The 20034-nt window shown below is 42.0% G+C and overlaps 2 protein-coding genes across 3 annotated transcripts in view; one reads left to right on the top strand and one right to left on the bottom strand.

The window, feature by feature from the left end:
- Positions 1-19809, top strand: part of LOC146173959 (venom metalloproteinase Antarease-like) — a 31652-nt gene extending 11843 nt beyond the window's left edge. For both annotated transcript variants that reach the window (XM_084584991.1, XM_084584990.1), the window contains 10 exons: positions 115-168; positions 239-357; positions 611-682; positions 793-929; positions 996-1045; positions 4357-4465; positions 6966-7118; positions 7567-7717; positions 16662-16781; positions 19680-19809. In XM_084584991.1, coding sequence (XP_084441117.1) covers positions 115-168; positions 239-357; positions 611-682; positions 793-929; positions 996-1045; positions 4357-4465; positions 6966-7118; positions 7567-7717; positions 16662-16781; positions 19680-19748 — 1034 coding nt within the window. In that variant the 3' untranslated portion in view covers positions 19749-19809. The remainder of the gene's footprint in view (positions 1-114; positions 169-238; positions 358-610; positions 683-792; positions 930-995; positions 1046-4356; positions 4466-6965; positions 7119-7566; positions 7718-16661; positions 16782-19679) is intronic.
- On the bottom strand, positions 10911-14901 carry LOC146173960 (uncharacterized). Its single transcript, XM_084584246.1, has 3 exons — positions 13383-14901; positions 12192-12283; positions 10911-11415 (listed from the first exon to the last, which is right to left on the bottom strand). Exons 1-3 carry the CDS (start codon positions 13911-13913, stop codon positions 10911-10913), a joined length of 1128 nt encoding a protein of 375 aa, XP_084440372.1. The 5' UTR covers positions 13914-14901.
- Positions 19810-20034: the final 225 nt, after the last annotated feature.

The raw sequence follows: 20034 nt of genomic DNA, 5'->3' as shown, positions 1-20034 counted from the left end.
CCACCTACTTCAGCGCTTAAATATCCCTTGTTTTTGATTTCTTGTTCGCGCAATACTATTAGTTTTCCCTCGTTAGTTAGGATCACTTTTTTTCAATACATGAATTGGTTCCAGGTATTATTACAACGGAGTCAAGAGCGAACGTTTCAGAGCGGCAGTACCAACAAGGTGAGATAATTTTTTGTTCAACGAGTTTTAGAAACAGAAATAATGTCTCTTTTGTTTCTGTGTTTCAAAGGTCAAGCATTGCCTAACACCGTATATCCGGAATTACTAGTATTGGTTGACAGCACCTTGCGGAATCAGTTCAGCGCCGATGCAAAAGTGATAAAATATTTCATCATGACCATGAACGCGGTAAATAAAATTTCTCCTCTATTGATTAATTTATCCCTTTTAATTAATGTCGGTAGTTTTGTTGGTCTTTTGAATTCTTATAAGGATAATGGAGATTACTGATCTCTTTATGATAAAATTTGATTTTGCCTTTTCATATTCCTCGCCTGGGACGTTTTTCTTGATGCTGACAGCCAGCATGTGTTGCTCTTTAGATAATCGTTTATTCACTGGTTGAGCGCTAACTTGAAAATTTATTCCCTCTCTGCGCCAGGTGAATCTAAGATACACGACTGTGTCACAACCAAACGTACGACTGATTTTACAGGCGATTGAGATTCTCACAGTAAGATCATCCCGTTATTTTCATTGTACTCACAGTTGATTTCAGTGCTAGAACTTTAACGCCACCAGTGACCATTGCATTTTTTTTTCGCTGACACTATTTGCTTACAGAGCACTGAAGAGACATTTTTGGAACGCGTTCCTCCGAACAGAGTTGAAGGGTATGCCACATTGGAGAAGCTGAGAGTTTACGTTCAGCGCCACCCCCAAAAATACGCTACCTACGATGTTGTCTATCTTGCGACCGGGTGAGTAAATGCCGTGATGCTGTCAATACTTCGGTCATTACCCAAAATTCATTTCATGCATTGCAGACTCGATATGGGTTATATGTTCTCTAAAGGTTGGGATCCTGGCCTCCGTGGTAAGCATTAAATGTTTCTGTTTAAAGTCTTGATCAAATATCTATTACAAAACCCTCATTTTTTAAATCTTTACATGTTCCTAACTACAACCCCTGAGGACATACAAGGGCAGTTGATCAGTTAATCGAGTATAATTTAATAAGAACGCAAAATTAAGCTACTTTTATTAAATTTGCGAAACAACAATACTTAATTGCTTATTTTGCCCAAGTGATTACACCTTTCGTATTACTCTCGAATTTGCGTATACAGCAAAACGCGATCATCATTAAAACGTTTATCGCATATCGTTTGCCACACGTAATATTCAAGGTGTTTCCAGCCTATGGGTGCTTCACGCATTTAGAAAAAGCTTTTCTTGCTCAACACGATACCAAAAATATCTGTTCCACCAACATTTCCCCAATTTTCATTTCACAAATTTTGAGCAAATATTTTTGCTTTCATTTCGTTCATTGAAATTACCGATTAATTTTTTCGTGTCGATGCGAAAAGCTTTGAAAGAATATTTCAGATGAAACTCGGTTTTTGTTTTCACGGAACAAGCAACATAAGATAATTTGTAATGTTATACTGGCAACCATAATTCTTTAGCCCGGTGGTTACAATGAAGAACTGATTTATTGGTCAACTTAAGAACGAAAATATTATGGCCCAGTGAACTCCTAATAGAGACATAAAATTCCTGTAGTCGGTAGGATAACGAAAACAAGAGAAAATTGTATTATTCGTTGAACGTATTTCTCATCGTTGGAAATGTTTGAGTAAAATCGCAATTTCAGCCTACTAAGTATGTACAATTGAACTAGACAAAAAGAGAAGGTATAAATACAATAGTTCTCCACGTGTATTGCGATTTCCTGCAGTATGTTCTAAATATGCATCTCTGTGACTAGGAACGCATGTTATAAAAATGTGAACAATGGCTGAGCGAGGATTTAGGGTAGTCTTCGGGAAAGTTTGTTTCTGGACCACTGAAGTACGGCGGCTAGTGAGCAGCGCATAGGAAAACAAGTTCTATGGGAGCCCGTTATATTTAGGTGTAACCTACTTTAAGGGGAAGTTAATCTCACATTCTGTAGCAGCGGCATTTATAGGTACAGAGCTTTAAAATTACGTTTTTAAACAATTGCAGATGCGCAATGACCTGTACGCTTCCGCAATTTTAGCACTATTAATATAGTGCTACGAGTGGGCAGAGATAGTGAGCAGCGGTCATCGCGAAACTTTGACTTAAAAAATGCCAATTTTTACATGCAGCAGTTATTTTTCTCAGCGTGCAGAACGAGATGGCAATTTTACAAGTGGTCGAATTTTCAAAGGTTTTACTAAAATAATGGCTACAGTCTTGGCGTGTTCGAAATAATGGAATAGCAATTTCCCATTGGACGTTGTTACTTACGCTTTCATGGCACAGATGGTCCGCAAATTAGTCCTAATGACCAGAATACACTAGGACACAAATTATTCATATTGTTCTGCAGCATATGCATAGCTAATAACTGTCCGTAGATAATTCACACAGAAATGCTGCCAATTTGTTGCAGTAAGAACTGCGGCTGCGATATCCACGGACGTCACTGCGAAAAGTGAACGGCCCTTTTTAGTGCATTGATGCCGTAGACTAAACTATGAAGAATTTTCTTAGTTATCAAGAGTAACACTTGTAAGTAATATACTGATGCACAATATGTTTCTCAATTTAATGACATCAAATTCGAGAATTCTGTTCAACATGTTCACCCAACTTACTGCATGAGACTAAGATCTGTAATTCATTTCCGAGTGCGTCGGAAACTACAGACTACCGAATAAGACGCGCATTTCAGTCCTTTCCCAAGCCTTTCGGCACAATGCTTGGAACGTGTTTTGAGCGCTTTCAAAAAGCAGCATTCTAAGGCGCACCTATCTTCTTCAGTCCGATTAACACATTATTACGGCAGCTATTACCTCTACCACCACTCGGAATGAATCATGTCCGCCCAAAGAGAAATTTCAAAAGTGTATATCTCTAAATTTATGCCACGCCACACGTGCGCAGCTATGCAATTCTGCATAGCAGAGGCCCCCAAGAATGCATTCAGGAATATCTTCATTTGAGAAAGCAAGCCAAGTCTAGTGACAATAACCATATTGTCACGTGGTGGTGACCAGGGTCGATGCACAAATGAAGAGTCGGTGATTGCTCTGAAGAAACTCTTTATTGGGATGACTTGCGCCAGCAAAAGAACTAAGCAACTCGTTGGCGGCGATAGCAACAAACGTGCTCGTCGAAAGAATGCCCGTCACACTCGTCAACGCTCAATTTAAAGGCTGCTCAGAACAATAGATAACGTCGCAAACTGCCACTATAACAACCTGGAACATTGTAGAAACATACGCGAGTGATCGGAATCTTCGAGACAGATTTCGGCGCACCTTTCGCGACAAAGAAAATGATAACGCGTCGTATCGCGAAAACAAGCATGAACAAACACGGGATACAGAATTCATACGATTGCCAGAATCAGTGATAAGTCCGCATGCTGGCGGCTGTTAAAAAACAACAAATACAGTTTTGAAGGTTTCGCGGCAATATATAGGTTCCTTTCAACGGCAAGTTCATAAAGTCAGCTTTTAATCAAGGTGTATATTTCAACTTCTTTCAGCATAAATGGTAAACATGAGCAAGATATTTATTAATAGGAATATCCAAGGGCATATCTTGAATAGTTCTAGGTCAGTGAGTTTTGCATACATATGCGAAATCAACAACGGTGTGCGGCTTTCTGCGGTACAAGAATAAAAATAGCTAGAAAATAAAATAGCTCGAAATATGCAATACACATAGAAGAAAAACACACAAGAACATTTCTTATTATTAAGTAAATAATTGTTTTATAATATATTAAAATGACCTGCATACATTTGTGCCCGCTGCAATATATTTAAATCGCAAAATCAAAGCAACGAAAACTTCACGAATCAGTAACCGTGTTTGTACGTCTTCAAGGCGCACCTCAGCACCTCTTATTGAACAATTTGCGGCATTTCCTTCTTTAAAGCACAAAAAAATTTCGAGTCTCTACAGTGTCCAGTTGTCGAGTTAAAGGCTTAAATATTTCATTGCTTTAAACGTTTGTAAGGAATTGCTTAAATGCATTTAAAACAGGCCACTAGATTGTTATGACAAAGAAGTAACAAATTGGCGTTTTGAAGCATTCCCATTTGTGAGGCATTGTGCCTACGATATACTTGCTTTGTGTCACAATGACGAATGGTAGCTGAGGGATGTATAAGGAATATATATTTTCAACTATGCTCTCCTTAGGTATTGCCTACATTGGAGGAGCCTGTGGTTCCGAAAAAGTCGGCTACGGGGAAGACTCCGTTGGATCATTTGCGGGAGTGCGAGTCTTAGCCCATGAAGTTGGACACATGTGAATTATTTTTTACTTCTCTTTTTTTTTAACGCGAAGTGCAATACCGAAGAATTGAGATTAAATATTTAGAGGGTCAGCTTTGCGAATACAAGGACAGCTATTTATTTGCGTGAATTCAAATCAGAAAGTAATGAATAAGTAATGTTATTTTAGCTCATTATATTATTGGATGCACCATGGCAAGAAGTAGCCCTTTAGTAGTCTGAGAAGTAAGCTTCCTGGCCGCTCACTTTCACTTTGTAGAGTCATATCCACTCATAAGAATGACGGTTATAATAATATATTGTATATAACAACAGGACTACTGTGGTAAGACGCTCTGAAGGTCAGAATTGGTCTATTCGAAGCGAAATAGTAAAACTGGGCGAGAAACACGGGACGAGACACACACCGGTGCAAACAAGGCGCACCATCAAACCATTAGCTTTTAATATAGTCTACAGCAAAATAAACCTCTTATAACAATGCTATCGTAGCGCATTTTTGGCTATAATAATTAAACCTCGTAACTGAAAACCAGCCTGAAGGTGAGGACATGGACACAGGTGCTACAACACCGCAGGTACATCACGCTCCCAGTGCGCTAGCGTGAGCATTACGACTCGGAGGATCCGACCAATGAATCGATCCCGTTCAGTGAAAGCAAAACCTCCCGCGACCACGCACACAGACGTCGTACAAACCGAGGAGCAGAGCATTGTTATTGTTTCCACTGCTCTTCTTCGCTTATAAAAAGCGCCGCAGCAGCAGCGTCAAAATGTCGCCGCACAAGTTACATGTGTCGTATATAACTCCGCCTGCCACTCTCACCTTTCCCGCATGGTTTTCTTTTTTCTCGTCGCCATTATTGTTTTCTCAGTCATGCAAGCTTGACACAGGCGTAATTCCGAAATCTCAACGGTAGGGTCCCGCAACTTTTTTTCTCTTCACTGGTTACCTCTCAGCAGGTTAAACGGCGATTGTTACGGAGAGGTGTCTCTGAACCGAACCTAAAGGTAACATACACTCATTGAATGCAGAAAATGATTAAGTTGAAGGTAATTGAATAATGTTGTTGTTGTCATGTCGTCACCTCGTGGCTCTGCTCACGGCTGGTTTCGCGGCTATTAAGAATTTTAAGCATCACATGATGCAACCTCAAGGTGAACACCCCCTCCCCACCCCTCAGAAAATTTGTCAGTAGCTTATTTCAACGTTGCGATTATAAAAAGCATTCAAAGAAAACGTTGCGCTTACAGGTTTTGAACATATGTTTCATTTGCTCAGTGCTCAGGTAAGTACTCAATCCATAGCGCCACTGGATTTTTTTCTTTATTACCGTCTTGGCAGCACAGACGCAAGATACATTAACAAGACAATAAAGCAACAATCACTGGAGTTTTTCTTTATTGCCAAATTTATATGTGTTTGTGGAGTAAGGACCATTGCGCCACTGAAGCAATGAGTACGGAAGGATTTAAATGCACTGTTATTCATTTTTACAAAATTTTCGCTTTCTGTCGCCAGGTGACGCTGCTCAGAAGACCCTACCGTTGAGAGAACTGAATCATGCTTGTCACACTTCCCGTCATGAATTGCTCCAGAAAAGTAGGGTTTGCTTGGTATGGTCCTGATGTAAAGGTTCCCGAAACTAGCACTATTTTGAGGATGACTAAGTCATGTCGTGAATTACCGAGTCGTTGCATGTTCACGACGAAGTGACGAAAAATGAACAATTAACCTATGTTGCGCTCATCTCAGCTGTCACCTTTGGTCACACCGACGACAATCATAAACGCAAGCAAAACAGACCTCAAAAAAGATGGTTTTGCGCTGTTTTTATTAACAATAGATGTTTACAAACTCGCCGAATAAAGTATCTTGGTAAGTCAAAAAAAAGATAAACCCGCCAAGACTTCGTGTGTGATAAAATTACTCACTTGGATTTGTGCAGCAGAGTAGTTGCGAACATGCAAACAGAGACGCACAAAAATTCCGAGAGCCAGTCAAACCCGATTGACATGGAATTTCGCCTACAAAATTATCAGCATTGCAAGCCTTTTTACTCTAAAAAAGCTCTATAAATATTCAGATGATGTTTTGAGTAATCGGGTCACAACAAATATTTTGTTTAACAATGTTGCTTTATTGTCACTTCATTATTGCTATAAATGCGTTTACCTTTATCTTATGGTGCACGCAATGTTTATGACACCGGGTGAGAAATCAAAAACATCTGAGTGCCCGCTTTGAAAACTGTGAGCGGCCGGAGAAAAATTGGCATTTTTACACGAAAATTCTCACTCATTACATTGTCACTCACTAATATACAGTCTTCAATTCGATATTGCAAGAATTACCACCTTAGGGTCTCGGTTGCATAATGAGTGCATCCGAATTGGCGTATTCAAAATATCAATTGAAATCTCGGGTGCCAGCTTTCTATAACTTTGAGTGCCTCTCCAGGCACGTTGTAGATAACACTTGTCTTACGAGTGGCTCTTTGCTTGTCACGTAGCCTCGGGTGCCCACATGACGGTCAAGGGGTCGGCTTATTTGACTCAAGAAACTGCCCGTGGGACGACGGTTTCATCATGAGCTACTCGTACAACAGCAGTAAAAGTATGAAGTTCTCCCAGTGCTGCAACAACATGATCACCTTGAAAGTCAGGTTGGTTTCTTGCTCCGCAATAAAAAAAAAATTGAATAAGATATTTTCAGGCGGGGCTCGTGGATCCTGCAAACATACGGAAACACTTTCATGTAAGATGTGCCACTTGACAAAAGTTGAATAGAGGACTCTTTGTGCTCATATGTTCAGCTCTAATGTTGGAATTACCATTGCAAGATAACAGCACCTTTTTGAAGTAATGTTGCATAGGAGTGCTTTTACTAGTCAGGGTATATAAAAACGCTTCTGATCCTTGTATTTGTTTGCTAGGCTTAGAACAATCCTATGTTTAGTAAGCAGCCACTGTGACTGCGTTTTCCACCGCCCAATTAGCATAGAGTGAACTCAGTAGCCTGCTTCCACTACTTCCTATATTGCGTTTATCGTCATAGTTTACACCTTTTGTCCCAAAAGTTTTCATTAACCTGCTGTTACAATGTTTCAACAGGTTGCTAACTGGCTTGTGCTTACGAGTCCAAACTGCTAAAAGGAAAATAAAAAAAGTGAATTATACTGAGCTGCTTCCTGGAGATATCTATGACAGGAATCGAATATGCAGAATGGCTTTTCCTAACGTTACGAAGACGCGTTTCCAGAAAGTGAGTGAAGCTTCTTTACTTTTGATTTAAAATATAATGCTTTGCATTCTTCATCTATAAGTGTCAAGCTGTGGCGCTCGCACAAATTGCACACACAGAAGTAGGAAGCAGCCTATAGCCTAAAAGAAGCCATCAGAAATTTTCAGAATGGCATTTTATTATTTTTTATTCTTTCAAATCAATTATTTCTGTGATGGCATTAATGTTTCATATTATCCCCAACAAAATATGCCCCGTTTTTTGTGTCAATGGCTGTTGCTGAGCGTTTGTTATAAAGAAGCCTTCATTTTAGCCTACATTTATTTGCTGGTAAAGAGAAATAGTCACCTGAATTACAGGCTAAGTGGTGATAGTAATGAGAATCAGTTGTGTAGGGGGCGCAAGGAATAGCATGCTTTTAGACTACACAGGCATGAGAGTTGAAGGTATTGGAGAATTTGAACACCCTCACGATAGAAATCTTTATATCCCTAAAAATAGTGCTCACGGCCCCTAAACATCTAAACACAAAAAATTAGATCTAGGAAAGGCGCTTGAAAAAATACGTTTCAACCTAAGACATATGAAATGCCACCTATGTGAACCAGAAACTAAGCCCACGGATAAGGTTAAGAAAAAGCGCAAATATTTTTTTCCAATATTAATCAAATCCTAAAAAAGTGTTGCTTAGAGCATCACTGAGTTTTTCTTTGGACATAAATGATTATTACTTATGGGAGAAAAACACTCGTGCATCACATTGGCAGCTATAATTTAAATATATCTATGAAATGTCGCAATAAGAGTAGCTAAGATCGCAGGCTCATTCGTATATGTAGCTTTTAATAAAGGAACGTCATTTTTATAAATAAATGCAGTCTTGATCATCAGTATAACTGCCAGTTGTCATTTTCTACCCCGCCATTTAATTGTGGCACTGGCCGCACATCTCTCTAAACGTTGAACGAATTCATAGCTGCCTTGTTTTCATATACCCTATTTTGAAGTCATGGAAGAAGAGTTCTAAAGAATTCCCTCCTGGGACACTAAATAAAACAAACAAGATTTTATTTATATAAAAAAAAACTTTTAAAGTGCTGAAACATGAGCTATAAGAAACCAGTAGACGTCTCAGAAGTGTGGGCCTATTTAGCATAAAACATCGAGGGCAGGCAAATATTTTAACCATATAACTGAAAGTCTTTTTCAGTCTACTCGTGCATTTTTAACTTAATGTGCTAATCTGTTCATTCCTGTGCACTACTCACGAGAAGTAATGACGTACTGCAGAGACTTCAAGATCAAGATTGCAGCCATAAACGCTGTGTTTTGATGCGAAACACATATTTTAAGAAAATAGGAGAGCGTTATTCAATTTTTACCAATGACCATTGGATAGTACGTCCTTATTTCTCAGTAGCGTGAACGAGTGCATTTTCTTGCTGTTAAACGCATAACTTTTTACAATGAACAAGCCTCTTTAAGACTGGCTACAGAATAGATATTCAGCTCTAACCGAGGATGGCGACATTACCCTAGAAGCAATGAACAATAATTTCTGAGATATCATTAATGAATGTGCAGTAGAAGTAGGGCGGTAGGATAGTTAGAGAGGATACCGGTAAGCTCTCTAAGTAGACGAAAGATTTGATTAAGAAACGCCAGAGTATGAAAGCTTCCAATCCAACACACCAGATCGAATTGGCCGAGATTTCAAAGCTAATCAATAAACGCAAGGCGGCCAATATAAGAAAGTATAACATGCAGAAATTGAGCATGCTGTAAGGAACGGGGGAAGCCTTAAAGCGGTAAAGAAGAAATTGGGCATAGGCAAAAACCAGATGTATGCGATAAGGGACAAGGCGGGCAACGTCATCACTAATATGGACACGATAGTCAAAGTAGCCGAGGAGTTCTATACAGATGTCTACAGTAGCCAAAGTAGTCAAAACCGTAATGAGATGGGCGGTAGGGAAAAACAGTCAGACGTTCCACAAGTGACGAAGGACGAGGTCAAGAAAGCATTAGAAACTATGAAAAGGGAGAAATCAGCTGGAGAGGATCAGATCACTACAGATTTGCTGAAGGACGGGGGGGACATCGTGCTAGAAAAACTGGCCACCCTCTGATGACACACAGTGCCTGGTGTCATCGACGGTACCCGGAACCATGAAAGAATGCAAACATTATCCTCGTTCATAAGCAAGGGGACCCTAAAGACCTTAAAAACTACAAAACAATCAGCTTACTGTCTGTTACGTATAAGGTATTTACTAAGGTAATCGCTAATAGAATCAGGACAACCTTAGACTGCAATCAAGCAAAGGATCAAGCAGGTTTTCGGAAACAGTACTCTACTATCGATCATATCCATACCATCAATCAGGTGATAGAAAAATGCTCGGAATACAACCAGCCCTTATACATAGCATTCATTAATTACGAAAAAGCATTTGACTCAGTTGAAACCTCGGCAGTGATGCAGGCATTGCGAAATCAGGGGGTAGACGAACCGTACGTGAAAGTGCTGGAAGATATATATAGTGGCTGCACAGCAAGCATAGTTCTGCACAAAGAAAGTAGCAAAATTCTCATAAAGAAAGGTGTTACACAAGGAGACACAATCTCCCCAGTACTATTCACAGCTTGCTTAGATGAAGTATTCAAAGACTTGGAATGGGAGCAGTTAGGGGTAAAGGTAGATGAAGAATACCTCAGTAATCTGCGATTTGCTAATCACATTGCCTAGCTAAGCAACTCGGGGGATGACCTGCAAATAATGATTGATGACCTAGACAGGAAAAGTAGAAAGGTAGGCTTGAAAATCAATATGCAGAAGACTAAGGTAACGTGTATCGTTCGTTGTGTCGTCCAAGTAACCGCCGAGACCAGTTCCGAGCAAACGAAAGCCGCCTCAGCGTTTATTAGCGCTCGTTTTATACAGGCCCCGGGAAAAGGCACACAAGTGGCGAGCATGCGCCGATGATGCTGCACGCAGGCTCGCATCGCTTATCTACACGACACACACACAAGTGGCGAGCATGCGCCGATGATGCTGCAGGCAGGCTCGCATCGGTTATCTACACGATACATCTTCCTTTGCTTGCACAGAAAAAGAACAATCTAAACCCCTTTGAAATTCTGACAGAAAACAATCACAGTCACAGTTCAGTTCACACTCACAACAAAAAAGTTCTGGAGGTTCGAAGTTTCCTCACGGAACCTGCATAAAGTTGTCACCATATCCCAACCGCTGTGGCTGCCTTCTCTCGCGCTGGGATCTTCTTGGTGCTGGTGTCGGTGGGGAGGGCGCAGTGATGGGCTCGTTGTCATCGTTTGATTGGACCTGGCAGGAGGGTCCGTTCTCTTGGCTGTCATCTGGCATGTCGTCATCGCTGTGCAACATGCTGAAAGGCTCAGCCGTCGCCATGAGGTGTTGTCGGTTGCGTCGCAATACTCTACCGTCTTCGGTGGCAACCTGGTAGGACCTTGGTTGAGCCTGTGCATTAAGAACCTTGGCTTTCGGGGACCAACAGTCTCCGCGTACTCTGACAACCTGTCCTTTCTGTAGTGGTGGAAGACTACGTCTTGGGGGTCGGCATTGTTTATGTTTTCTTACAGATTTGCTTGGAGCTTCGCTGAAGTCGGGGAGAGGTGTCCGAAGTCGTCTACCCTGAAGTAACTCTCCAGGCGACTGACCGTCTTCTAGCGGACTGCTCCTGTAAGTGAGCAATCCAAGCCAAAAGTCATCATTCACCTCAGATGTCTTCTTCAAAATTCTCTTTACAATTTGGACGCCTTTTTCCGCGAGACCGTTTGAGCGGGGAAACCGCGGGCTGGAAGTTATGTGTTTGAAATCGTACTTCTTCGCAAACAATGCAAACTCGTGACTCGCAAACTGCGGACCATTGTCCGTGCAGACTTCAATAGGCAATCCATACCGCGCGAACACTGCGCTGAGTTTATTCACAACTGTGGCCGTCGTTGTGTTGCATAGCAGTTCTACCTCTGGAAAGTTGGATAGCGCATCAAAAACGCAAAGGTACGATTTTCCAGCCCACTGAAAAATATCGACACCCACTCGGTACCAGGCATGTTCAGGCACTGGGCGGTCCAAAATTGGTTCACTTTGTTGTCGGTAGGCGTACTTCTGACACACTGCGCATCTCTTGATGAGGGTTTCAATGTCCGCATTAATACCAGGCCAAAACATCAACTTACGCGCTCGTGATTTGCATTTATTTATCCCCAAGTGGCCTTCATGAATTCTTCGAAGTAGCTCAGGGCGCATGGTTGACGGTATAATAGCCTTGCATCCCTTAAGCAACACGCCACTCACGACGACTAGTTCGCTTTCAAAGGGCTTCAGTGTTCCCTGGACTGGACGATTGTTTGCCAAACAATGAATGACTTGACTCAAGTAATCGTCCTTGCTAGTTTCTTCTGCCAAACGCTTCAACGTTGCCTCGCTGACGAGTGATGAAAGAACACTTACAGCATGAACTTCCACGTCGTCGTCGGTGCTTTCTTTCTCTGGGTCTTCAATGGATGCACGAGACAGCATGTCTGCGACCACCAAGCATTTCCCTGGAACAAATTGGAGCTTGTAGTGGTATCTAAGCAAACGAAGAAAAAATCGCTGCAGTCTGGGCGGCATTTCTCCAATCGGCTTTTCAGATATTGCTATTAAGGGACGGTGATCTGTCTCGAGGATAACGTTGCGTCCGTACACAAAATGATGAAACTTTTCGCACCCGAAGACGACAGCCATAGCCTCTTTTTCTATCTGAGAGTATCTCCGCTCCGATTCGGTTAGGACCCGTGATGCATAAGCAATGGGCTTCCACAAACCCTCGTAACGCTGCCAGAGAGCCGAGCCTATTCCATTTTGCGAAGCATCGGATGTTATCTTCGTGATCCTTTTAGGATCGAAGATCGCCAGCACAGGATCTTTGCTCAGACTATCACAGATCAGTTTCCATTCTTTAGCGTGGTTTTCCGTCCACTCAAAGACCCGATCCTTCTTTATCAAGTCGCGAAGCAACGTCGTTCGCTCTGTAATTGATGGCAGGAACTTCGACAAGTAGTTTACAACACCGAGCATGCGTTGCACTGCTTGCTTGTCAGCCGGTGGCGGCATATTTAGCAGAGATCTGACCAAGGCAGGATTTGGGCGTATGCCGTCTTCCGCAATAACGTCACCAAGAAAAAAAATCTTGCGCACGCCAATGCTGCATTTGTCTGCATTGAATGTCAAGCCAGCTTTCTGTGCCGCTTCTAGTACCGCTCGTAACCTCTCGTCGTGCTCTTTCCTTGTGACACCCCACACGATAACGTCATCAACGTACACTCGTACTCCTGGCAGTGTCTCGAAGATTTCACTAAGAGCCTTTTGAAACACTTCTGGGGCGGAGGCTATACCGAAGGGTAGCCTCAAGAAGCGGTAACGGCCAAAGGGAGTCGCGAACGTACATATCCTTGACGTTTCATCATGCAACGGTATTTGGTGAAATCCAGAGTTGGCGTCAAGGCGGGTAAAAATGCGTGCTCCAGCTAGTTCAGATTCAATATCTTCTCTACGCGGCATCTCGTAGTGCTCGCGCTTTAGACTGTCGTTAATTTTCCTCGGATCCATGCACAATCTTAGTTTGCCGTCCTTTTTTCTGACAATAACCAGAGGACTTACCCAGTCTGTCGGCTGGTCTTGCTTGGCTATAATGCCGGCCTTGACCATGCGGGCAAGTTCTGCGCGCAGAGGCTCCCGCAAAGAAAGGGGCACCCGGCGGGCTGTCTGGACGACTGGGACAGCGTCCTCTCGAAGAACCATGCGGTATGGTCGCTGAATACATCCAGTCCCCGAAAAAAGCTGCCGAAATTGCTGAACAACTTCCTCGCTGCTGCTTACTCCGACGTCGTTTACGGTGCGCGAGAACAGTTCAAGTAGTTCGCTGGATCGCAGTCCAAGTATGGCCTGTCGTTCCCTCTTCACGACGAAAAAATCAATCTCGGCCTTCTTTCTTCCGACAGTCACCGTGGTAGTTATGACGCCATGGTGCTTGATGACTCCTCCGTTGTAAGCTCGCAGGATACAGTTGCTTCTAGTCAAGGGTATTCGCGGCTGCAGCTTTTTGTAGATTGAGAATGGCAAGAGGTTGGCTTGCGATCCCGTGTCGACTTTCAAGGTTAGTGTCGTGTCCGCAACTTGAGCCTGGACCATCCAGTCACGGTCACGCGCTCTTCCAACGCTGTTGACAGATACGTCAAGGATGTCAAATTCAGCATCGCTGTCGTCGGCGCTCTTCACTTCCCGAACTTGTCGATAAACCTTGCAACGTACAGCAAAATGGTTCTGCCCTTGGCATTTCCTGCAAGTTTTGCCAAAAGCAGGACAGCTTCGCGGACCATGTGTACGCCCACACCTGCGGCACTTGAACGTTGCGGGCTGTTCGTCGCGCAGCTGCTGCTGCTGCTGCTGCTGCTGCTGCTCCTGTCGTTTGACAGCGTGAATCTGTCTGTTCTCGAGACCAGATTTCGTTTTGCGCGGCAGTCATTTCCGCAGCCCTGCATACTTCTTCCGCTTTAGCCAAGGTCAACTTCTTATCCTGCAGCAGCTTTTGTCTTACTTTATCATCATTCGTTCCAAAAACTATCTGGTCACGTATGAACGACTCTGCCATAGTTCCAAAGTTGCAGGAGCGAGACATCTTCCTAAGCTCTCTGACAAACTGTTCTACGGGCTCACCTTGAGCTTGCACGCGTTGTCGAAACAGGTAGCGCTCATGCACTTCATTTAGCTGCTCTTCGCAGTAGGTGTCAAACTTGGCGATCACAGTCGCGTAACTTTCCCGGCTCTCTTCGTCACTGAAGGTGAAGTTGTTGTAAATTTCTAGTGCTTCGTCGCCTGCCACAGTTAGCAGTAAAGCAACCTTCGCGGCATCCTTTCGAGGTTGATTGCTGGGCTCGGAAGCAGCCAAGAAAAATTCAAACTTTTGTTTGAAAAGTTTCCATTGCTTACTGATCTCTCCGATGAAGTGCAGCGGCTCCGGTGGCTTGACAAGTTCCATGCTTCTTTACCGTGGATGAGCTTCGTGGCCGTGGCTTCCAACCACTTCTGACACCATGTATCGTTCGTTGTGTCGTCCAAGTAACCGCCGAGACCAGTTCCGAGCAAACGAAAGCCGCCTCAGCGTTTATTAGCGCTCGTTTTATACAGGCCCCGGGAAAAGGCACACAAGTGGCGAGCATGCGCCGATGATGCTGCAGGCAGGCTCGCATCGGTTATCTACACGATACATAACGTTCAAAAGCCTCGGGAAGGAACAGCTGTTTAGATTAGGTAGCGAAGTACTGGAAGTAGTAGGCGAGTATGTCTACTTAGGACTGGTAGTAACCGCAGATCCGGACCATGAAAAGGAAATAACAAGAAAAATAATATTGGGATGGAGCGCATTTGGCAGGTATCGCAGATTACGACTAGCAGCTTATCGGTACCGCTCAAGAGGAAGGTATACAAAAGTTGCATCTTACCTGTACTCACCTATGGGGCTGAAACGTGGAGGCTAACCAAGAGATTTCTACTTACGTTGAGGACAGCCCGGAAGGCTATGGAACGAAAATGGTACGGGTAACATTAAGAGATAGGAAGCGTGCAGAGTGGGTCAGAGAAATAACTCAAATTACCGACATTCTAGTGGAAATTAAGAAGAAGAAATGGGCATAGGCAGGAAATGCATGGCGAAGAAAGGATAACCGATGGTCGCTTAGGGTAACAAACTGGATTCCAAGGGAAGCAAAGCGTTGCAAAGGGCGGCAGAAAGTTAGGTGGGCGGATGAGGTTAAGAAGTTCGCAGGGGTCAAGTGGATTCAGCTAGCACAGGACCGGGTTAAGTGGAGAAATATGGGAGAGGCCTTCGCCCTGTAGTGGGTATAGTCAGGCTAATGATGATGATGATGATGATGATAAATAAAATTGTGTCAACACCCAAGAAATCCAAGTAAAGGGACAAGAGATATGCGAAAATCCAGATTAGAGCTGATATTCTCAGCTTCCATATTTGAGCATTCCTAAAAACAATCCTTGTCTGCAGTTCATAGCCAACTACAATAGATAGCAGAATGCAAAATAATATCGTAATTTCTCTCTGTATGCAAGTGTTGCTAATCAAAAATATATAATGTAACAATAAGCTTCGATGACGATATGAATAGTGATTTGTTGCATATTTTAGTTATTACTATGCTTCTAAACAAAAAAAAATCTTGAAAGGATAAAGGACTCTTTTGCAAACACTCTGCTATTAAAACTGGTTCTATCTCTTTCCTATAATTTAGCGCCAGAGAAAGAACTTTGCATTTGTTTACGTCTGTGCTCATTCTAATTACTCCAGAATCACTCGAAGATGTTCAAACTTTATTTCGGCTTGGAAAAAGCAATCAGAATTATATCATCATGTGCTTATACTAACATTCTCAGGCTCATATTTATAGAAAACACTTCCCTTTTTCGCATCCTTTTCGACCGCAGGGCCTTTTCGCATCCTTCCCTTTTTCGTATGTTTCGACAAAAAAGGCAAGGGGAGTGATAATAATAATAATAATTGGTTCACACGAAAGTAAAGGCGCAGCATTTGTCACATCTGCTCTGTGGACACCTGAACCGTGCCTTAACGGAAGGGAGGAAGGTTGTAGTGAAAGTGCAAATATAAAACGAGGAGCCTGCAGTGAAGGGCTACGGAGTAATTTCGACCACCTGGGGATCTCTAACGTGCGCTGACATCGCACAGCACAGGGACGCCACTTCGAAATAATTTTTTTCCCTCCTTACCTACTTCAAAACTTCAGCTAGATATTTTGTTTGCTTCATAAAGATTTGTCTTCCAAGCAGCTCAGAATTCCTTGACATAGTAATTCTAACTCATAAAGACGACATAAAAATATTACACAAGGTGTCTTTTTCTTGTCGTAGGAGAAGGATGGGAGTGAACGTTGTCATGCCTGGTGCTCGATGCCCCGGAAAGAGAGAGGCCCCGACAAGCCTCTGCGAGTTCTTCTCCCAGACAACTCTCCATGCAATGAAATGGGCGGAGTAAGTTATTTTAAAACACATTTCTTCTTTATGACTTTAAAAACTAACCTTTTCAATTATATTAATTTATGTACAAAGATATTTTCCAAGGAGAAGCACGTAGGATTCTATAAGAATTGACAATGGGAACAAAATATTTTTGGAAAGAGAATTGCAGCGTCCTTTTGAGGAGTGTATGCAACGGCTGAAGGATTTTATTTATAATTTAAGAACAAAACACTGTAGAGAGTAGAACGCGATTTGAAAACCCTTAAGGAGCTAAAATAATGTACTCACCAAGCACTAAATTCCTTCCTTGCTACTTACGTCACATTGCCACTTAAACGTAGTAACTTCTAGTTATCATGTGCAACTAAAGGGTTCTGCCGGCTATCTGAAGAAGACGACAAGCATACGTTGTCGTCTTCTACACTATTTCTATGCGCCTCCTTTACTTTCTCAAGCGCCCCTTTAGAGCCACAACAAACCGCGTTTTTCTCGCTCTATATGCTCGTCCGACTGGATGCCGCTGCATCTTTCGTGATAGAAGCAAACAATAATGCTCAGCCGAAAGATTTAGACGATGAGCATTGCGGCAACTCACGAGAGGATATTTTCAGCACTAAAACCAGTCATGATAAGAGAAAAGAAATTTAAGGTGCTGCTCATTACTTCAGCAAATATAGTTGTCAGCGCATGAAATTGTAAAAGCATGCGTTGCATGAACGAGCGAGATGAGGGAATATATGGGGTTCATTAAAATCTTTTTAATTCACTAATCCTAAAAGGCTAAATCCGATATCGCAATGCAAAAATTCTAAATTAGTGTTTCCTAGGTATTTCTTTCTCAATTAAGAGCCAAGTCATGACGTTAAGGCAGGAAAAACTGACAATTTTTAAGGAGAATATCCCGGTACAGGATTCCCACTGTAGCTCATCCTGTATGCCTGTAACAATACTTCCGAGTAAGAAGCAGCTTATTCACCGATCCCAATGCAGACCTATAGAAATACGCTAGCCATTATCAGTGTAAGGTACGAGTAGAAACCTTATGACTGCCTACACACAGCTCTAATGCAGGTTATTACTGAGGGCGAAAACGCCATATGTCCAGATATGTTTTTTCCACTACAGGCCTCAAGCTAAGTGAGTTCTACTGAGCTGTCTAGTAAGACATGTAGGGCTGTCAGGAAATCGTAGCAATGGCAAAAACTAATAGAAACATAACTAGCGAAAGATCGTTTGAATATGACTCCTGTTGCCCTTGAAGAATGGTATATAGTAGGGAGATTGGCCACAATTGTAATTGATGGAAAAGAATATCAAACGGCCGTGCGGAGCTTATCGTCCCTAATAACGATTGTAGAAATAGTAATAATACGGAAACGAACCCTGCGGCGATTAAGGCCTCTTTATAGGCTTTGTAATGATAGAGAAATTTAAGTACTATGTAATATTGAGGTCTACAAGCGCCTTAATATGGATTTTATTGTGCTTGAGATAATGTGACTTGAAGGCAATTCTCATGGCCAAATAGGCTATAACTTGATATGACTGCTCACATCCCACCAACCGCTGGTAAATATCAGGTTTCTGCCAGCTGACAGCTGCTGACTGCGACGTTCTACCTCGCACAGCCTGCAGAAGGGGTTTCTTTTGCCGTCAATCATAAAAAGTATAGTAAATTAGACATATTCAGCAACATAGCGCTAAACCCAGGTGACAAACAAAGAAAAACGGCTGTCAGTCAGTAAATTTCAATGGTTAACTGCATTCATCCGATGTCGTGCCCTTAGAATGTAGAATGTGAGGCATCTGGTGAAGGTGGTATAGATTTCCTGTTCAGCACTTTGCATATTAATGTAATAAACAGTCAGTTAACATCAAGGGCTCTGTGCGTTATCTTAGTGTAGGCTGTACAGACAGCGATAATCTCATTCCCTAGAAAAACTATCCATAATCCGGCTCCTCCGTTTTAACGGGGGTCATAATAGAGCATCACTGGACATATATATATATATATATATATATATATATATATATAGTGAAGGGAATGAAGCGGTCAGTGAAGCTAGCAGGGAGTCTTTTCATGGGTGTTAAAAAAAATTTTAGTTTAAAACTTAAAATTTAAATTTCCTAGCCAAATTTTCAGTTAACTAGTGCTACTACAGTAATGCATTCATTAGCCATGGAAAATGCTTGGTCGATGGTATGCTCCCGCATCACGCTACTGACGACTACAGCCTGTCTGAACACACGTCGAGCCCTTCCACCTCTGAATGAAAACGAAATATACTTGATTGGCTTCGTTTTACATATATTTTGTGTCAGGTATATCGTGAAGTAAGCTGAAAAAGTAGAGATGTTTGATCACCAACTTACCCAAATAAGAAAAGAAATATTGCATAATAACTACCGAAATTTCTCCTTAGAAAATATTTCCTGTAAGATCGTCTTCCATCTGCTCTCATTTATAAGCATTTTTACCACATCGGGAGACGAAATCATGATCTTCACACTGGGCAATGACACTAACATGTGCTTTTCTGGGGCAGCTAAGGATATTGCAGCACGTCACCGTTAAGGTAAATCCTGCTCAAGAACTCCGGTGATAAGCAATATTTAGTGAAAGAAAAGAGATGCAAACCTTCATCACATTCATCACTATTATAAAAGAAATGTTTATCCTTTGGTACAACTGATAAAATATTACAATATGAAATAGTTTATCTTTGATTATAACTAGATTCTCTCGCTAGCTTTTAAATGTATTTACTGATTAACTGATCCATAATTAAAACTGCATAATTTAAACAGCTGTTAGATACTCATACATATGGTCTGTTCAGGTCTACGAATAGACCAAGACCATGTAGAATGGGGAGAAATAATTAACGAGGGTTTTCATTTCCCTTTCAGAAAGTTTGTATTAATGGCGACTGTGTGAAGAAGAAAAAACGGCCTCGGGCATACAGACCCTACATATGACTTCGGCTTCATGCATGTTCTCCATGTACCTATAAATAAAAGCTCTGTTCATTAGAGCTAATCGTGGTAATTTTTGTATTCTTTCAATGGTAAAGAAGTTATCATGGGAGAAATATTTTCTGTTGTCGCACGCGTACAATTTTTATGGACGTACCTTTTTAAAGACAGCTTATGCGTGAAAAAAAATTCAGGATGAATATGTAATAGCACCAGCAAGACACCTTGGTCTGCAGGCTAAACACAACAAAGTGATCATGACTGGCGGTGGCCGTACAAAAATGGAGTC

Source organism: Amblyomma maculatum, chromosome 11 (genome assembly GCF_055883805.1).
Source record: "Amblyomma maculatum isolate TAMU_Amacu chromosome 11, ASM5588380v1, whole genome shotgun sequence".
NCBI classification, from domain to species: Eukaryota; Metazoa; Arthropoda; class Arachnida; order Ixodida; family Ixodidae; genus Amblyomma; species Amblyomma maculatum.
Note: the sequence above shows the minus strand (reverse complement) of the source record. Positions and strands in the feature narration are given on the sequence as shown.